At 49.2% G+C, this 17,719-nt stretch overlaps 6 protein-coding genes across 6 annotated transcripts; 2 read left to right on the top strand and 4 right to left on the bottom strand.

The window, feature by feature from the left end:
- Positions 1 to 512: 512 nt before the first annotated feature.
- N7519_009566 (magnesium transporter CorA family protein) lies at positions 513 to 5,398 on the top strand (the record flags this gene model as incomplete). The annotated part of the gene is made up of 4 exons (XM_057296339.1): positions 513 to 2,414; positions 3,344 to 4,042; positions 4,074 to 4,680; positions 4,734 to 5,398. The coding sequence occupies 4 exons, from the start codon at positions 513 to 515 to the stop codon at positions 5,396 to 5,398; spliced, it is 3,873 nt and encodes a 1,290-aa protein (XP_057144221.1).
- A 165-nt stretch (positions 5,399 to 5,563) lies between these two features.
- On the bottom strand, positions 5,564 to 6,218 carry N7519_009565 (uncharacterized protein; the record flags this gene model as incomplete). The annotated part of the gene is made up of 2 exons (XM_057296338.1): positions 5,564 to 5,634; positions 5,729 to 6,218. 2 exons carry the CDS (start codon positions 6,216 to 6,218, stop codon positions 5,564 to 5,566), a joined length of 561 nt encoding a protein of 186 aa, XP_057144220.1.
- Positions 6,219 to 6,733: 515 nt separating this feature from the next.
- N7519_009564 (splicing factor ESS-2 family protein) lies at positions 6,734 to 8,218 on the bottom strand (the record flags this gene model as incomplete). Its single annotated transcript, XM_057296337.1, has 1 exon — positions 6,734 to 8,218. One exon carries the CDS (start codon positions 8,216 to 8,218, stop codon positions 6,734 to 6,736), a length of 1,485 nt encoding a protein of 494 aa, XP_057144219.1.
- Positions 8,219 to 9,379: 1,161 nt separating this feature from the next.
- N7519_009563 (uncharacterized protein) lies at positions 9,380 to 10,075 on the top strand (the record flags this gene model as incomplete). Its single annotated transcript, XM_057296336.1, has 1 exon — positions 9,380 to 10,075. The coding sequence occupies one exon, from the start codon at positions 9,380 to 9,382 to the stop codon at positions 10,073 to 10,075; it is 696 nt and encodes a 231-aa protein (XP_057144218.1).
- A 903-nt stretch (positions 10,076 to 10,978) lies between these two features.
- On the bottom strand, positions 10,979 to 13,286 carry N7519_009562 (uncharacterized protein; the record flags this gene model as incomplete). The annotated part of the gene is given in 3 exon segments (XM_057296335.1): positions 10,979 to 11,755; positions 11,766 to 12,757; positions 12,824 to 13,286. 3 exon segments carry the CDS (start codon positions 13,284 to 13,286, stop codon positions 10,979 to 10,981), a joined length of 2,232 nt encoding a protein of 743 aa, XP_057144217.1.
- A 3,964-nt stretch (positions 13,287 to 17,250) lies between these two features.
- Positions 17,251 to 17,562, bottom strand: N7519_009561 (uncharacterized protein; the record flags this gene model as incomplete). The annotated part of the gene is made up of 1 exon (XM_057296334.1): positions 17,251 to 17,562. One exon carries the CDS (start codon positions 17,560 to 17,562, stop codon positions 17,251 to 17,253), a length of 312 nt encoding a protein of 103 aa, XP_057144216.1.
- Between the last annotated feature and the right edge of the window lie 157 nt (positions 17,563 to 17,719).

Raw genomic sequence — 17,719 nt, 5'->3', positions numbered from 1 at the left:
ACTAAATTCCACTACCAACTTTTTCTTTTTCTTTTTTTAACTTGAACTAGAAATTTCAATTGATATCAAAAGAGGACTCGAACTCGAACGTTAACGTTCAACTTCCCGCCTTTCGCGCCTCTCGTCTAACAGCAACCCTGGAGCTACCAAGCTCCTCATCCTCCCACTTCTTCAAGTTGGCGGGACTTCGCTACTCCAAGGCCTCTCTCCTCCACCCTCTTGCAGGCCCCAAGTTCCGGGTCTTCGGCGGGGGCGACACCAGACCCCCCTAACTGGGTTTCAGGAACATCATTATTGTGGCCGCCAGACGTTAGTCGGTAACGCCAGACCCTCGTGAAGGGTCTGGCTTATGGATGGAGGGCCGTCACCCTTGAACGAACCTCTTACCGGCTTTCGTCTGCTCCGGCCGTCGTGCTATCATAGAGCAAACATCACTAAACCAAACTCGCAAAAATCCGCCAATCTGGCGCCCTAATCGCTTTCGTTGAATCCCCATATACGGAGAGCTCACCATGTCCGAGTCTCCTACATCCGAGAGGTACATGTACCTGACCAGGTACAGTACCCCGGTCCCCGAACTGGACGATCACCGCCTCCAGATGCAGACACCTCCACGCATTGAGGTACCGGTCGAGCGTTCTTACAGCCCGCACGATACCACTCAAGGTCCTGAAATTCTCGATCGTCCAGATTTGCTCAGTGCACAAGATGCTCGAAGAGACGGTCCGATTCCCCGAGACTTCGAAAATGCCGACGACAATCGTTCGTTGAATGAGTTGAATGGTCTCGGTCGACGGTTCTCAGTCGACCATAACGCAACCTACCAGACTCCTCGTCGCATCAGCATTGTGAACCCGGATCTCGCCAACGCTTCTGCTGCCTCGTCCGTGTCCGCTCGATCTTCCTCTCCTCCCAATTCAGTTGAGGCTTTTGCCGATCCGCGTCGCCGTGAGCGTGCCAATACCCTGGATAGCCATGCGCCTCCCGACCTAGAAGCTATTCTGCAGCGCACCGTTTCGGGTGGTACCCACAACCGGCGTCCAACTTTCAGCAATGCCAGCGCCATTCACCCTCAGTTGGGTGATGTGCCATTCGACACAGCAGAAGAGGCCTGCTTCGAGGAGCCAGGCCGTATTCCCGTCATCGATTACGAGGAGCTCGAGGAGTTTGTGGCTCTGAATCCGAGCATTAAAGTCGCCGATGCCGATCGCCGCAAGTACAGCATGAGCTCACAGAGCAAGAGGCCGCGCATATTTTACGATCTCCGCCCTGGCGCCGAAAGCCCTGAGATAGGTGCAATGAAAAAGAATGGCTCGTCTGATACACTGAGTGAAGATGGAAAGAAGGAATCCGCGGTTACAGACGAAAAGGAGCGGTTTAAAACACGCCAGAATGTCAACCAGCGCTCTCGCTTTGGGTTCTTTTCATCCGAATCTCAAAGCACAGTGCATGCTGCCGATTTGGGAGATCTAGTGCTCCCTGGCGAAACCTTCCGGGATCTTTTCGAGCTTGGACCTGAGGGAGGTGTGTGGTGGTTGGATGTGGCTAACCCCACCGATGAGGAATTGGGAGCTATCTCCCGGGCTTTCTCTATTCACCCGCTGACAACGGAGGATATTCAAACCCAGGAAGCCCGCGAGAAGGTTGAACTGTTCAAACAGTACTACTTTGTCTGTTTCCGGACCTTCTTCCAGACGGACAAAACAAGTGAGGAATTCCTTGAGCCTGTTAATTTCTACATGGTTGTCTTCCGAGACGGTGTCCTCACTTTCTCTTTTGAGGACAACCCCCACGCAGCCAATGTTCGGAAACGTATTGGAAAGCTGCGAGACTATGTGGCTCTCAGTAGTGACTGGATTTGTTACGCGATGATCGACGACATCGTGGATAGCTTCGGCCCCGTCATTCGAGATGTGGAATTGGAGTCCGAGGCGATCGAAGACCACGTGTTCATCGCCCGAGTTGACGATTTCGAATCGTTCCTCCCTCGCATTGGAGGCCTGCGCAAGAAGGTCATGAGCTTGATGCGCCTGCTAGGCGGCAAGGCCGATGTCATTCGTGGATTCTCGAAGCGCTGTAACGAGCAGTACTCGGTTACTCCCCGTGGTGATATTGGTCTTTACCTGGGTGATATCCAGGATCACGTCGTGACTATGATGTCGAACTTGGCGCATTTCGAAAAAATGCTCAGCCGGTCTCATACCAATTACTTGGCTCAGCTGAATGTCACCAACTTGGTGCTGGGAAACCACGTCAACAAGGTTCTCAGCAAGGTCACCCTGATTGCTACGATCCTGGTCCCCATGAATTTGATCACTGGTCTGTTCGGTATGAACGTAGAAGTTCCCGGCGCCCACGCAGAAGGATTGAATTGGTGGTTCGGCATTCTTGGAGTGATAGCAGGCATTGTTGTTGTGAGTTTTGGTTTAGCCCGCTGGCAGAAGCTGGTTTGATTGTTTTTGTTTTGTTTTCTCGTTTTCTGCTAATTATGTTCTATTTTTCCTTGACTGTTTTTCCTTTGCATTTGCATGTTCCTTGACTGTGATAGTCTTGAATTTTTCGTTTTATTTTCAAGCTACAATACCTTTTGTTAGAATAAATTTTCCATATTCTTCCCAAAAAATCTGGGTATAGTCTTATTGAAATTTGTAGTCCACTGCCCGTCTCAAACGTAGAAAGGTGGCCTTTTCCCAAGCCTCTTTCAATGGACTGGAGGACATGAATGGCTTTATACCAAACCCCGGCTTGTTGTACATACTTGACCTCGGGATCGCATGGGCTGACTGCACAGCCACCCTTTACCATGCGGCTGAGTTGCCCTGTTGTTTGGATGTCTTTGATAGCTTGCAACGGTAGGGGGCGGTAGTTGAGTATGTCCAACGTACGTACTCGATCTTAGGGAAAGTGAGGCTCCGAGGGCTGAGGTTATGTGCAGTCATGGTCGGCGCACTGAGGAAATGCATTTAAGCACCTTGCAAGGATCACAGGGTCTGAGCTGTCTGATCGATGTTCCTTTGTTCATTTACATTCTCGGCTGCGTGTCCCTGTAGGAGTTTAGCGACCTGATTGGATAGTATCCTCAACGCAATTTACTCGAGAGACCCTGGCTCTGAGTCCCGTCATAAAAGCTGCAGCTAAGATAGAAGAGCCATAGCTGGCAGGGGAATAATAGTACAAGTACGGAGTAGGTACATGTAGTTACCTACATGTAGGTGTAGCCCTACGTACCCCGAATCAGGCAGCAAGGCAGCTGAATTGATAAGACAGGCATTTTCCACGATAACCAGCCTCGTCCAAACAACTCTTTACGTCGACTACATGCAGCCGCTGATTTTGCCTCCAGGAAGAGGTTTACAGCTGGTGTATACCACCGCTTGCCAGTGATAAGTTTGCTCGCCAACTCCAATTCTGCCCATTGGCTGTGCAGCGACACCCTCCCCGCCGTCCTTCCATGCGACGCCAATACAACGCGCTGCAGTGCTATATTACTGCAACGATTAGCGCGATCTTCATTCTTTTCGCACTCACCTGCGACTCGGTTGCCTATGCCTATTCCGATGCCCCCAATGGCCCAGATACAGAGAGCACTTTAAACCTCCGAGGGGTGGATACCAGCGACGGGGCCGGACTCCCATTTGCGCTGGACTCGTTCAATGGGCTGGAACTTCGCGACAGTGTCGACGAAGATGGCGAGTCAAATGGGCTGGAGCTCGTTCGCAGATACCCTAATGCCGTGAAAGCATTGGGCAACAATCAGTTCGAGGAGTCGAAGGACCCGCTCGAGATCGGCGCTGTCCACTGGTACTACCTGCCCAAGACCGTGGTGAACGGCAAACACGATCCTAAAGGCGCGGGTCTTCCTGCATACATGAATGCTACGGATGAAGATAACGATGCCGATGACTCAGCATCTGAGCTACGGAAACGAGACGAGGACTTCTCAAAGCGAGCGTTGACGACAGTCTACTTGTCGCTCACGACCTGCAAAAAAACCACATACCAACAAAACCGACTCACAAGGTGGGTTCCCGCAGTTGCAAGTGTATGTGTCGAAATCAGAGAAACTGCAACAGCCAGGCCCAGGCAAAGACGACTCGCAGCAAGATATACACACTGCTGTTGGCGGGTATGTGGGAATCACAGTAGACACGGACAGCGACGTTTTCATCGGCGTTGCAGCGCCTAATTCAACCGACTACACCGGAAGTTACACGTACCAGATCGCAGCATCTATCGATGACTTTTTCCACAATATCGTGGACAATGACCCAAATCTATTCTTCATCGACGCAGACGTGTCAGCCGCGCTGCTAGTGACGAACAACCTGACCCAGTCCGCGGAAAACTCCACAAATTACCAGCAATGGATGGATATTGTGCCTCCGTATACTATGTTTGCCCACAACATCAACGATACAGCACTGCAGGGCTTGGAGAAATCGTTCTGCGCCCTCGACACACTTTCGCAGGTGGGCCGAATCAGCAATTCAACCGAGGTCGGCATGACCAATCGCGGACTTGGCAATAAGCCCAAAGAACAGTTCTACATTACTGGCCTGAACCAGAGTTCATCGTACAGCGGTCTTCTTGCAATGGTGGGCAATTCGACCGCGTCCGGGAATGGCATCATCGGCGGCGGCGGCAAGGTATGGCAACCGATGAATTTCACGACCAAAGCAGGTGAGCAAGCCCAGGAAACCACAAAAAGAAAGATCCCATCTAACCATCCTCAGATGACAACTGCGCCGTGTTATTCAACCTAACCTTCTGCTCGGAAGTCGCATACGCAGTCCCCTCAAACCCCAAACTAAGCGTCGACAAGCTCCGCACAATCTACGACGACCACGCTGCCGCCTTCTATCAGAACTTCATCTATTCCCTCCAACAAGTCCAATGCAAAACAAACGAAGAATCTATGTTCTCCCTCGCTGTCAACTGCGACGACTGCGCAAGATCCTACAAACAATGGCTCTGCGGTGTCACGATCCCCCGCTGCGCGGACTACAGTAGCGACGCCAACTACCTGGCCGTCCGTAACGCAGGCCAGCCCTTCATCAATGGCTCTTCTCTGCCGGATGACAGTCCGTACCGTCAATCCGTGGCATCGAATACATCCCGCAATTCTATCATCGATGAGAAGATCAAGCCCGGTCCCTATAAGGAGATCCTGCCCTGTCAGGATATCTGTCATACCCTGGTTAAGGATTGTCCGTCTGCACTTGGCTTCGGGTGTCCTGAGGGCGCGTGGATGAATGCTTCCTATGGCTATCGGAATTCAGATGGTATCATCACTTGCTCTTATCTCGGGGCTGTGTACTATTTGAATCTTGGTGCGAAGCTGGGTGCTTGGGATTGGGTGTTTAGTCTGGTCGTTATGGGGGTTATGTATTTGCTGTAGATAGGTACATATTGACTACTGTGTATGCTGTCGGAGTCCACGATTTATTTTCTTCCTTGCCTTTTATCTCTAGTTAGCAGGAACTCAACCTAATTCCCTGTACACTAAAATATTGCGTTTGGATTTGGATATAATAGAGCATAATGTACACATGTGACCAGCAAATCACCATTCCAGATCTTTCCTCGCCAATTTCTCTTCTTTCTTCTCACCCTTCTTCTCGTCTGTCGAAACTCCTACCCCGTCTTCAACGCCCCGATCCCCCCCATCTTTCCCTCCAAATCCCAATCTCTTGCTTCCACAAATCCCTAACACAAGGATCACACGAACTCCCGCAGCAATCACCCAGTGCTGGTGGAGGCGGTGGGTCATTATATTCTCGCTCTCCTGCGCGGAGGAGTTGTTTTGTGCGGGTTTTTGTTAGACGGGTTTTGTAGAGGGTTTTGAAGAGGGTTGTTTCTTCCGGGGTGCAATATGGCTCTGGGGTTGATTGTGTTGAGTCTGAGGTTGGAGTTTCGATTGATATTTTAGTTGGACTCTTGGCTTTCTCTTTCTCTTTCTCTTTGTCGTTGTTTGGGGATGTTGTGGTGGTCGAGTCTGGAGACGTGCTTGAGAAAGAGAATGGGGAGAGGAGACTTGAGAGTAGGTTTGCTGGGGAGTATATTGAAGATTTGGATGTGTCTTTCTCTTTTTCTTCTTCTGCTGGTGTCTTTATTGGAGCGATGATGTCTTTGGCTTTGGAGATATTTTCAGATGCAGTAGCAGGTCCTGATCCTGATGCCAATGAAGCAGTTTCGCTCTCTGGTGTCTCGATGCTCATTTTGATATACCAGATAAAAAATCAATACAAGCAAATGGAATTATATAGAGACTAATCAAGTCTCAAGTTGGAATCTGTTATCTCGTTAGTACCGTTGAGAAATTGTATAGTGCAAACCCACAACTTCAGGCCAAATCTAAGCTTTCCAAGTATTCAATTGCGCAAAGACGTATATATTTATGGGCTTGTCGTAGTGAAGAAGAAGAAGAGCCGAAGAAGTACCGGGCCCGGGTAAGGACTGTTTTCGTGCGGTTCCTGTTCGTTCCGATGTCCAACTTCAATATCGAGGACTTAGTCTATATTGTTTGAACTGATAATCTTGTAAGAATATGTATACCAATGCCCATACTATGCAAAATTTGGCTAAAAAAAGGTAACAGTATGTCCAGTACTGGCATCTGTGATTGTTTCCTGGGATAAATGATATGCAAAGAATCAAACGCCGTTAGAGTCTATCAACTCCGTGGTATCATGCAGCTAAAAAATAGAAAATAAAGTCAAGTCATGAACTACCATCACTTTCGCTTCGGCGTGGGCGTCCAAACATTCCCCAGTCCAGACTTCCGCTCTCTAGGCCTCGGCGTCCCAACCTGCTGCAACAGCTTCTGCGCTGCAGGCGTAAGCATCTTTCCCTGATGCCCTCCACCATAGACAGAGCCCCTACTAGAGCCAGCTCCAGGTGTAGAAGCAGAACCAAAGTCAAGCCGAGGACTACTAGCAAATCGCGGTGTCAACGAGACAGGTGTCTTCGTAACGCGGGCGGCCTTTTCAGCACGCTTGTTTCGAGCCACTCGATCGACCATGCGGTGATGCAGGGCTTCGCGCTTGCGAGTCTCGCCAAGCTGGAAGGGATTTGGCTTTTCAGAGGTCGGTCCGAGAAGGCGCCAGTCAGCTTCCATGTCGTCGTCGGTTTTGGAGCTGGAGCCATATGTGAATTCAGGCTCGGGCTCGTCCTCGTCGACGAAGGCGTATCCATTCACCCTCGGGGTTTCGCTTCCTGCGAAGGCGGATGCGGCTTCGGACTCGCTGAGACGCGGTCGGCCGGCGATGGCGTCTTGGATGGCGGATAGTGAGGGCGAAGGGGGCACGGCGTTGGCGGCGTCCGCTGCTGCTGCTGCATGTGGGTCTAGCAGTCTTGTATTTTGGTAGAGTGTTCGCTTGGGGCCTGCTCGGGATGTAATTTCTGCTTTCTGCGCAAGTGTCTCGTGGGTATCCTCCACCGAGGAGGGAAGGAACATTAGGGTGTTGTCTGGGCGGCTTTTCCACGTGTTTGGTTTTGCGGGGCGAGCATCCAGGTCTGTTTTGAGAGCGGGCTGGACATTCTCGTCTCGTTTGATAAGGCCCATTTCCGGCTTTCCACCTTGAGCTGTGATGCGCTTGATTTCTTGTTGTTGGTGCGCAATTTGTCGGGCCGAGGGGATTTTGTTTCCGCTCCAAAGCCAGGGATATTTCTCCCGTCGCTTTTCGTTCTGCTTGTCGAGGACTTTGTTGAAGGACTCGTTGTCTTCACTGGTATACTTTGCTTGGAAGGCGACCAGTCCCATGTTCGACACATCGGGAATATTCCGGTCTTGTGTTTCGGTTGCTGATGTGGAAGTAGATATGACGGACATGGGGGTATCGCCTCCCCAGCCATGTGGAGTATCACCAGCCCGTCCGGCCGGGAAATGCTGGGGTGTGCTCGGGACAGATGCATAGTCTGATTTCCGTCTCGCATTAGACCCGGGAGTGGGCGTTCGCATGACATCCGTCAACTTCTTCTTTGAACTTGCGATCCATGCTTTATCTTTTGATTCAAGGGCTTCTAGATACTCTTGCTTGATCTGTGTTTCGAGTAACCCCGGAAAGAAGTCGCGGGCAATAATGTGGGACAAAGTGTTGGTGTAGACGTCTTCGTCGAGAACAGTCGCGGGGCGTTTGATTCGTTTCGGGGGTGGTGGAGGAGGCATAAGCTGGCCAGCAGATTGCTTAACTAGCTCCTGTGAAGAAGAAGACGCCATGTTTGTAGATCAAAGAGTTGGAGAGAGAGTAAGAAAAGAGAGACAAGTTGGTGAGTTGGTGGCGATAAGATAGCGGGTCATATGATAGCGGTCTAACCGCTTTAGGCAAACATACTTCAGACGCCATTAACATATTGTATTGCATAGATCATGTTATAAGCTACCGTAGGTAGATAGGGTCAATATTTCCAAGGTTAGACCTTATGATTACGTAGACATGATGGGCCATTCTTGCTTTCAAGCTTAGTGTATGTAAAAGCATGTCTCCCTTTCGATATGTCGGAACCCGACCCTCTGTCCACGTCAGAAAGATGTATGAAACGTAGATTCTTATTCAAGTACCTAGATCTAGCCTTGGATATATCCATAAAATCTTCCAGGTACATACCTAGGTACACATAGACACATATTGATAGAGTTCCAAGGTAGCCTTCATATTCGTGTTAAGCCTCTTTGGGACTACACACTCATCATCTTTACTCATACCGTGAGTTATCAATTCCCTGCAACATTAGAAATCTCTTCTGCCATTTTACATCTTCTAATTCTGCTAATATTATTTAGTTCATCTGAGTTACTATCATTACCTATATAGGTATACTATACACGATGTTGGTTTCGATGAAAGGAAACCCCATTAGTATTGGGCAAGCTCCCAAGGCCATTCCTATTAAATCTTCTTCCTGGGTCGGTGATATACACCAGTACATTAAACCCACCTTTGTTACCTATCCTATCTTGAAAGCTCCAGTACTGGATTTACTAGACGCCTTTCCTGTTGAGCTAGTGCTATCGATAGCAGATTTTTCTCCACTTGAGGATATCTATTGCCTCTCTCTTTGCAACCGTCGATTGCTCGCAATATTCCGGAGGTGGAAAAAGCGCCGATACCTGGAACGAAAGGCCCGGCTGTCTTTCTTACGTCGGCTCGAACGTGACCACCCACGATACTTAACTTGCGATGACTGCTTAGTTCTTCATGATTTAGGCAGTATATCAGAGCCCTTGGAGTTATCATACTCGACGCATACCTACCCGCCTCGCATTGACTGCCCTGCGCTTAGGCCTAGCTATAGTACATGTGGCCGTTCATGGATAGATCTCCATGACGGGTCCAGTGTACACACTTATACATTTCACTTTTCTCATCTTCAACTCGCTATGAGACGATTCTATAGCAGTTCTCAATACGGCATTAGCACAGATGCGCTATCCTTCACCGAAGTGACAAATGACGGTTTCGAGGAAGGAGACAGGGTCCTCAGACCGACTACTCTGTTCTCCGCTGAGGCACAGATATGCCCCAAGGCACCGAGTCTGTATTTGCGAATTCAGAATGTCTTGTCAATGAAAGACATGCGGCTACTACGCGACGACGAATACTATGATGAGGTGGAGAAGAACTATTTTGCAGTCCTCCCGATTTGCAAACACAAACAGAAAACGCTGTGGATGCAGTCTATTCCTCGAGACGTATTGACTCACGAGTATTCGAACTGCAACGATTGCAACACCGACTGGGAGATTGAATTGTTTGAAAACCGACCAAGTGGTCATGTCACAATGGTGATGACCAGATACATCGATCTTGGGCCCGGTCTCAGCTTAGATGATCCCCAATGGAGGGTTCACGCGTGGACTGAGTGGGAAGAGTCGGTTTGCAAACTGGACTCGAAATACATGACCTCGAGTCCTCGACATACATTCGAGACCCTTACCGATACCTCGCTCGATGACTTGACTTCTCACAATCTCTCTTACCTCGAAAATGAGAGGTATCAAACCGTGATGGTACCAGGACCCCGCAGTTGGCCTCGTTCATGGGCTCTGTGGAATGGGGCAGCTGTGCGTTCGTGAAATTTGGTTGGTATATGTATGGCGTCGGTTTTGGCAATGAGGCAGATAAAACAGAAGGACATGTCATATTTGCTGCTCGAAGATGTTTTGTATCAAGTGACTTTCATATCATTTTTATCTCACAAGCAAGATGTGCCTACTTGACTGGCCTGTCATCTGCATTTCTAATATCTTTTAAACCCACATTCTTAAGATGTCTTCTTCCATGCCTTCCATCTTAGCTGAGCGGAACCAACAGCCCTGGAGACACAAAGTTGCAGGTGCAACTAAATTTCCTTGTACTGAGGGCAATATCTTCTACTCCGTAACAGATTTTGATTCAAGGTATATAGTCTACTGATCCTGTAGAACAAAGGCCTATAACAATAGAGAGGATTGTAAGCTACACATGTTCTTCATCTCTACACCCTATACTGTCAAAGTCATGCCAACGAATGGTATTGGAGCAGATCAGCTCCTCTATAAGAATCAAAGTCTATAACAAGGCAAAAGAAAACCAGAGACTAGCGAATGACCCAAAACGAATTCCAAATTTCCTCCAGAAAATCCTTTTCCTTTTTCCTCTTTTTCTCTTTTCCCAAATCGCCCTTCCAAGACACCAGGCCAGTAAAAATCGCTATCGCTGAGAAATGCATCGAGGTGAAAGATTGACAACAGCTGAAACACGCATAACAGAACGTAACAAGGAAAAAAGATATGGCTCACAGGCAAAGACAAGACAAGTTAAACATAAAACAGACACAAGGAGAATACAGATCGTGGACTCGTTGAGAGATGGTTGAGGGAGGTCTATCGGATGACAAAGCGAGAGATGTGAGATAGATAGGTATGCAAGGGGGTGAAAAAAGAAAAAAAAGAGGAAAGATCAACACAGCATAGGGGGTTGATGAGAACGATAGTGACTCAATGAGCGGTTGTGGGGAAGAGAGAGTAAGATGGTGAGCGAGCCTTCCTCCGGTTCGGGTTTCTGACAGGGACAGGAGGCAAAGGAGCCTCGAATTTTGTGGGCTGGGACTCGACCTCCGAAATGGACTTGGCGCGGTCATGAACCGACACGGTGAGATCTGGGCCCTCGAGACTCGTGCTGCTGCCACTCTGGAGGAAGTGCGCCTCGGCGAGACTCTTGGTCTGGCGGTGGTGGGAGGACGACGCAGGGCGCGTGAGTGCCTCGGCGGCTGTCATGCGGTCAGTTGGCATGAGCTCGCGGCTGCTGGACAAGCTGTGGACGAGCTCTGGGACACTGTTCGTCGTCGAGACGGAGGAGCGGTGCTTGCGCACGATGGAGGCTGCGCGAGAGAGCATCAGGCTCTCCTGAGAGTTGCATTTGCTTATCGGCGAGAAGCTGCTGCGTGGGGAGATGGGGCCCATCATACCCTGCGCGAAGGGGAAGTGGCGGTCTGATTCGCCATCAGTCGTCATGTACTCCTCGTACAATGGTTCGTGGGAGATTTGTTTTCCCATTGACGGGAGGATCGAGGAACTGACGGGATGGAAGTAGTCTGCGCCCCGCGCGATGAAATCCTGCTCATAGTCTGTGGTTGAGGGGGTAGGGGCTAAGTGGGAGGGCATCGACTGGGCTGGGCTGGGGTCCAGGTCTGGGGTCGCGAGGGCGGAGGTGCTCAGTGGGCTCGGCTGGAGCTGTCGGGTCTTTGGGGGCGAGCCAGGGACCATTGCTGCAGGCTATACCGACTTGAGGGCGTGCTTCGTCCAGGGATGTGCGAGTCCAATCGAAGTTGGAAGTGGACTCGGCTGCGTGCTCATAGCAGTAGTCGATATCTGCGTCCCATGAGTCATACAGTTCATCCTCGTATGAGAATTGGTGCAGGCTGGCGATCGGCTCGGGTGGTGTGACCTCCACCTGGGCGCGAGGAGTGTCTGTGTCGTGAGGAGGTTGAGGGAGAGTCGGCGAGCCCATCGCCTCAGAGAACTTCCTAGAAAGCTCCTCGGCCACATAGATCGACATTGGAGCTTTGCGCTCGCTGGTGCTGCGTGACTGCGCATTGGCTGGAGGTTGGCTGGCCTGAGAAGTTGTGCGAGAATGGGGGCATCCCATGCTGGACTCGGGGCTTTCCCAATACCGGGTTCCTTCCTCTTCCTCGGGGACATCTTCCAAATCATAGTGGCTGCTCATGGACGAGGTCCTGGCGCTGTTGTCCGCAGGCTCGGGGCTGAAAAACCGGGTTGGCTGCACCGATTGAAGATCTGGGTACGTCATCGCAGTGGACAAGCCCAGGATCTCGTCAATGGCACGGGGTGCCGGTTCATCAGTCTCAGGCGGGGGAGTCTCCGGCACAGCAGGAGGTGGGGGAGTGGTGGGACAGGATCGGGGATATCTGGAGACTGGCCGCGAGAAGTTCTCATTGACGCGAGACTCTCTGCGTGCGTGGTGTGCGGGGTACTGGCGTGTTTTTGGGGAAGCCGGCGGGCTTATACTGGGCACATCCACCGTGGTGGCAGTTCCAAGCGAGCCCAAGTCATCACTGGAGAAATTGCGGAAATGAATGTCCTCAGCGCGGATACCTTTAAGATCGGTCTGGGGCCGTTGAGATGCTCGGATGGCCGAGAACTCAGTGACGAGATCATTCTCGCGTGTTTGATCCAAAGATTGGAACTGCGAGGGGTTGGTATGAGTCAAGTGATGGAAGTCAAAAGGATCCGAAATGATGCTTTTCAAACGCTCGCCTATATCAATTGTCGAGGGTCAATTGAGTCCACAATTTCAGCTGTCAGTAGCTGGCTGGCACTTACTGTGATCGGCATGGCGGGCGCGACGGCCAAACATTTCTCTCTCAGGCCGTGCCTTCTCACGATCTGCCTCATCTTCCTCGTCCAGCGTGGCGACGATGTTGATCTTGCTACCCTGTCGACGCAGGATGCGGCTTCCCCGCGCCAAAAAGGACCGGGACGGCTTGTCCTGCTTATCGGAGCGGAGTCCCAATGACGAACCGGCTCGCTCGTCAGAGGCAATTGAACTATCTGTCGATGTCATAGAAGAACCCGGTGACCGGCGTGAAGATGTTGAGGTAGTGGTATTGCTTCTTGAACGACCGCTAAAGACGGACAGACGCTTGGGGCTGTGAGCGTGGGCAGTGGACCTGGAGCGGATATGTGCGGCATGTTCTGGGTGCTCGTTGGACGAGTTCGTGGACGGACGGTCACTGCCGTCGTCGTTGTCCCAGGCTTTAGCCATTGGGGGTGGAAAGGTCGACATGGTGGGAAGTGAATGAAAGAAACTACACCATGATAAGATGAAATCTGGAGATCTCCGCCACCTACAACACAAAGGAGCGAAAGTGGAAAGGAACGGTTCTCGAGTGGAACAGAAAGAGGTCGTGCCGATTATAATAAATTAATAGAATACTCGATGACGGGGGCAATACATGACACGGAGCGGTGGTGGAGCCGCGTTCAGGGGTATTTATGGTATTTACTTTTCTTTTTCTTTTTTTTTTTCCATTATTAGTATATGATGTTATAGCCATCTCCTATATTGTATATCTGTGTTATTTCTGCTAGATCTATTTGTTCCTCTCTCTTTGTTTGAATTAGAGCGGTTATACCATGCACTCTGCCGGCTTGATTGGTTTTTTTCTATTGATCATATTGATCATATTCCACACACAAACAAACCAAAAAATGAGAACCAAAGAAATAAAGCAAATACAATATACACACGGGATAGTAACCAAGGTACGTACCTCAAACATCCCCATGTAAAGAAATTCGGGAATTCCCAGTGTCAGGGAGCCGATACCTAACTGCCTTAGTGGCATATGTATCGAGCCAGGGGGTTGGTCCTGAACGTGCTGGAGACCCACATATGGGGAAAAGTAAAATAAGCTATTCCTAGTTGAGCAAGTATCAGCCTTCCGATACGCCCCGTTTTGAATATTTATTTATTCTTTTGTATTTTTCCTTACCCAAGGTTCTAAGGTTCCAAGGTTCACCGTTAGCTTTGACCCGTGGACACGGGAGAGAGGGGGAGCTGGGCACACGATATACGCATATACGCGATCTGGCTTATAAATTTTGTTCCTACTACAATACTCCATATGCATGTTATTGTATAAGTCAATTCCATTGGCCAAGATATTCATTTGAATATCCAATGACAATATTGAAACAGTTCCATATTGTATGTTGTATATTGTACACTTAATAATTCCTTACTCCATACATACCAAGGTAGCAACGTTAGGAGTCCAGGCTTGAGTGGAGAGAGACAAGCCCTTATCGTGATAAGTCGGGGCGCACACTGGAACCTTGGATGTGTTTTCCCTTTCCTTGCAACGTAGTATACATACATATGGTACATATTATCTCTGTTTCTGATTTATTAGATTCTTTGTGTCCGAATAATATTCCCTTTCCCCTTTCCCCTTTCCTCTTTCCTCCTAGAATGCCTTGCGTGAGGTCTGAAACCTGACAGAAACGCCTCTTCCCTTCCCCGCGTATAGCGGAGCCTCGGTTCAACGGTTTTCATCAAGGGATCCGGCCCTAAAACTGATTCTAGTTTGAAAACATAGGGCTTGTGAAACAGAGCCCAGTCACAGATCGCAATCTACTTTCGGTATTCGGCAGTGGGGTCCAAACTTGAAGTCCATAATAACATTATTATAGAGGCAATTTTAGAATGGTATTATAGCCTAGGTATACATGTGCTCCGGCATTTCTCCAGTTCCTCTAGTTCGACCTAGACATCCCTGTAAAAAAGGTGGACAGGCAAGGATCTCCATGCAAGTTTGTTCCTGTGATCCTACGCAGCTGTAGGGGCTGTTCGCTTAGTCCAAGCCTCGGGGACTGCCGGCCTCCTATCTCATGCGAATTGAGAGCGAGCCCTTCTTGTTAATTAAAGAAAAAGCAAAATATATCAGACTACATGCAAACTTCACACTGCGTCGGGGATGCAAGATGAAGCTGAAGAATGTGAGCATCTGGGAGTCACCGCATCCTTACATTTTACCTGTCGGAGAGTTGCATTGTCTCGGAGCGGGGTATATCCATTGTGCCTGGTATGTGCATATTATCACCCTGGAAGTAGTACTAAATAGAATTGATTTTGATGCAATTCGTGCTTGTTATTGTTGCACATAATTACCTTTTATCGTTGTGGTGACTCGTCACACACATATTCTAATATTCACTTGCGTAGTTCTATAGTCAACAACCAGCTTCCTATCTGGTGTGGAAGTGGACCTAAGCCTGCAGCTAGCACGATCCGAAACAAGGGAGAAGCCCGAGGGGGAAAGGCAAAAAAAAGGTCTCATTCTATTTCCGAGTACAATATACCGCTAGTTGTAGTGTGTATTGTAGTGTAAAGTGGACTCCCGATGATCTCGTAGTCTAGAACACGTACGGAGTACTGTTCCTACATTGTGCGTATCGTACCTGCGTGGACTTGATATTCTTAATTCCTTATGTAACTGTCGATGTTGTACGGAGTACTCTGTCCACTACTTTCGTACTATTATCCCTTTTCAGGAGGTTCAACCAAGAAGCACGTGCCCCACCTCCGGCCGTTCGCGTTTCGCGTCCATGATGATCGTCATCGAGCACTGTACGGAGTCCGAGTACGTGTCTATATCATAGGCCCAAGCGGTCCTCGGTGTTCTTCCTCAGCTGAGATCTGTGTGAGGAATATGCCCCGAGATTGGAGTGTCGTCGGCTGTCAGATCTCTACTTTGCTTTTTCGGTTACATTTTTGAAACGAAGGGATCAAATACAGTAGGATTCCGTCCTAGTATAATGGAAATCCAATTTTAAGATGGATCGAGGCCTCAAAAAGTAGACAATGTGGATAAATAGTAGGATAGTATAACTGTATACTCCGTACTCCGTATAGTTAGGTATGATTATAGGTATAGCAAAGACAGGTAGTACGACTACGATGTCGAGTAGCGCGACATAAGGTTTGAAGGGACACATTCTAGAAGAGGAGGGAATTGGGAGGATTCGGCAAAACAATAATTCCAAGGTTCTTCCCCATCTTCATTCACATGGTTCGCCTATCACGAACACGTTCCTCTTCATGCTTCCCGAGGATCGACAGATCTAATTCCCCTGAAACAAGAAGCTGGTCCCCGACGCCGGTAGTTATGTACGGACGACTCCGTACTCCGTATCTTCAAAGTCAATTGCAACTGTATCCCGTCATTTTCCCGCTGGACGGTGACCGTAAATTGTAGTTTAATGTCGCGTAACGCGCTATCCTCTTAGCCCGGGCACGATCCAACGGTCGCCTATCTGGGTAAAGTACATATGTATGCGCCCGTTGGAACTATCCTGTGGAGAATGGATCAGTCTAATATTGTAACTAGTAGTTGGTTAACTAAGTTAGGTAACTAGTTATAGGGGCGATTGATATCCGCCATGTTACTGAGGCTGAATCCTTTAAACCATATTTCAGTCCATTACTCCCTAGATATAGGGGGGGTATCAATGTATCAATATTAAATGCTACCATGTGCAACGACCCAGGTTAAGATCCCAATGTAACCTGACATGGACGTTAATTCAAGTGCATAATAAGGCGTGGCAGGATTAGCTGTTGATGGTACTACATACAGGGGGCTCCTTTCATTCTGAAGGCATATTTGCGATACACGGGACTTCCTAGTTTGGGCACTTCGGAATGAACCAAATAACAGACAAACAAATGGTAGACTATTGGAAATAGTCGATTATCTTTCTTCCTTTGTGTACTACCCTCTACTGTATACAGCATATTCAAAGTATTGAAAATGTGGGAGTATTGAAATATTGAAGCCTACATTTTTGGTTTTCAGGCATTAAAGCTCATTAAGACTAGAGCGATATTAAGGCAAATCCATAACCAATTCTTTGTCTTTCGAGACCAAAATTTAGCAGTCCACCAAATTCTAAGTTGCACGTAAGCTTTCCAAGGTTGCTTGAGATAAAGTGTGGAATGCCACAATTATATCATAAGACCTAGATAGCTCGTTCGAGGTTGTGGTATCTGCCTCCTTGTTACCAACTAGATCCTCAGAACTTGACCATTCCGGTGGCCTCCTCGTTGAGATGATGGCCACCTCTATAGGCAAGTCGTTGTTACTTCACTTGGCGACTCCGGTCTCTACGCCGCCGACATTGACGACGACATCAGAGCCGGAGTCATCCCCACCACGACCGCCGCCGTGACCACCGCTGCACCACTCTTAGACATCCACAGCCGCATCGGCGCTAACGTCGGCGTCGGCATCGACATCGGCATCAATGCCATCTCCGCCATCACGCTTGACATCGGCGCTCACATCACCGCTAACGTTGGCATCGGCAGCGGCATCAATGCCATCTCCGCCATCACGCTTGACATCGGCGCTCACATCACCGCTAACGTTGGCATCGGCAGCGGCATCAATGCCATCTCCAACATCACGCTTGGCAACACTAACATCACCCTGGTTGGGGACAGGGACAGCGAGTGCCGTGACCGCCAAAAGGACGGGAGCGATGAGAGCGTAACGCATTTTGATATTGGTTCAAACTGGAGTCGTTGTTAGACAACTGACTGCTTGAGCTAGGTTCCAGAACGGTATAGGTATATACTCACTGGATAGGAGAAGGGGTGCGCTTGAATTAGACTGTCCTTAACTGGTGGATATAGGTAAGAAAAGAAACTGGCTA

The sequence above is a fragment of the Penicillium mononematosum genome (genome assembly GCF_028829835.1).
Source record: "Penicillium mononematosum strain IBT 11891 chromosome Unknown utg000005l:1.0-9366267.0:1.0-9372171.0, whole genome shotgun sequence".
NCBI classification, from domain to species: domain Eukaryota; kingdom Fungi; phylum Ascomycota; class Eurotiomycetes; order Eurotiales; family Aspergillaceae; genus Penicillium; species Penicillium mononematosum.
Note: the sequence above shows the minus strand (reverse complement) of the source record. Positions and strands in the feature narration are given on the sequence as shown.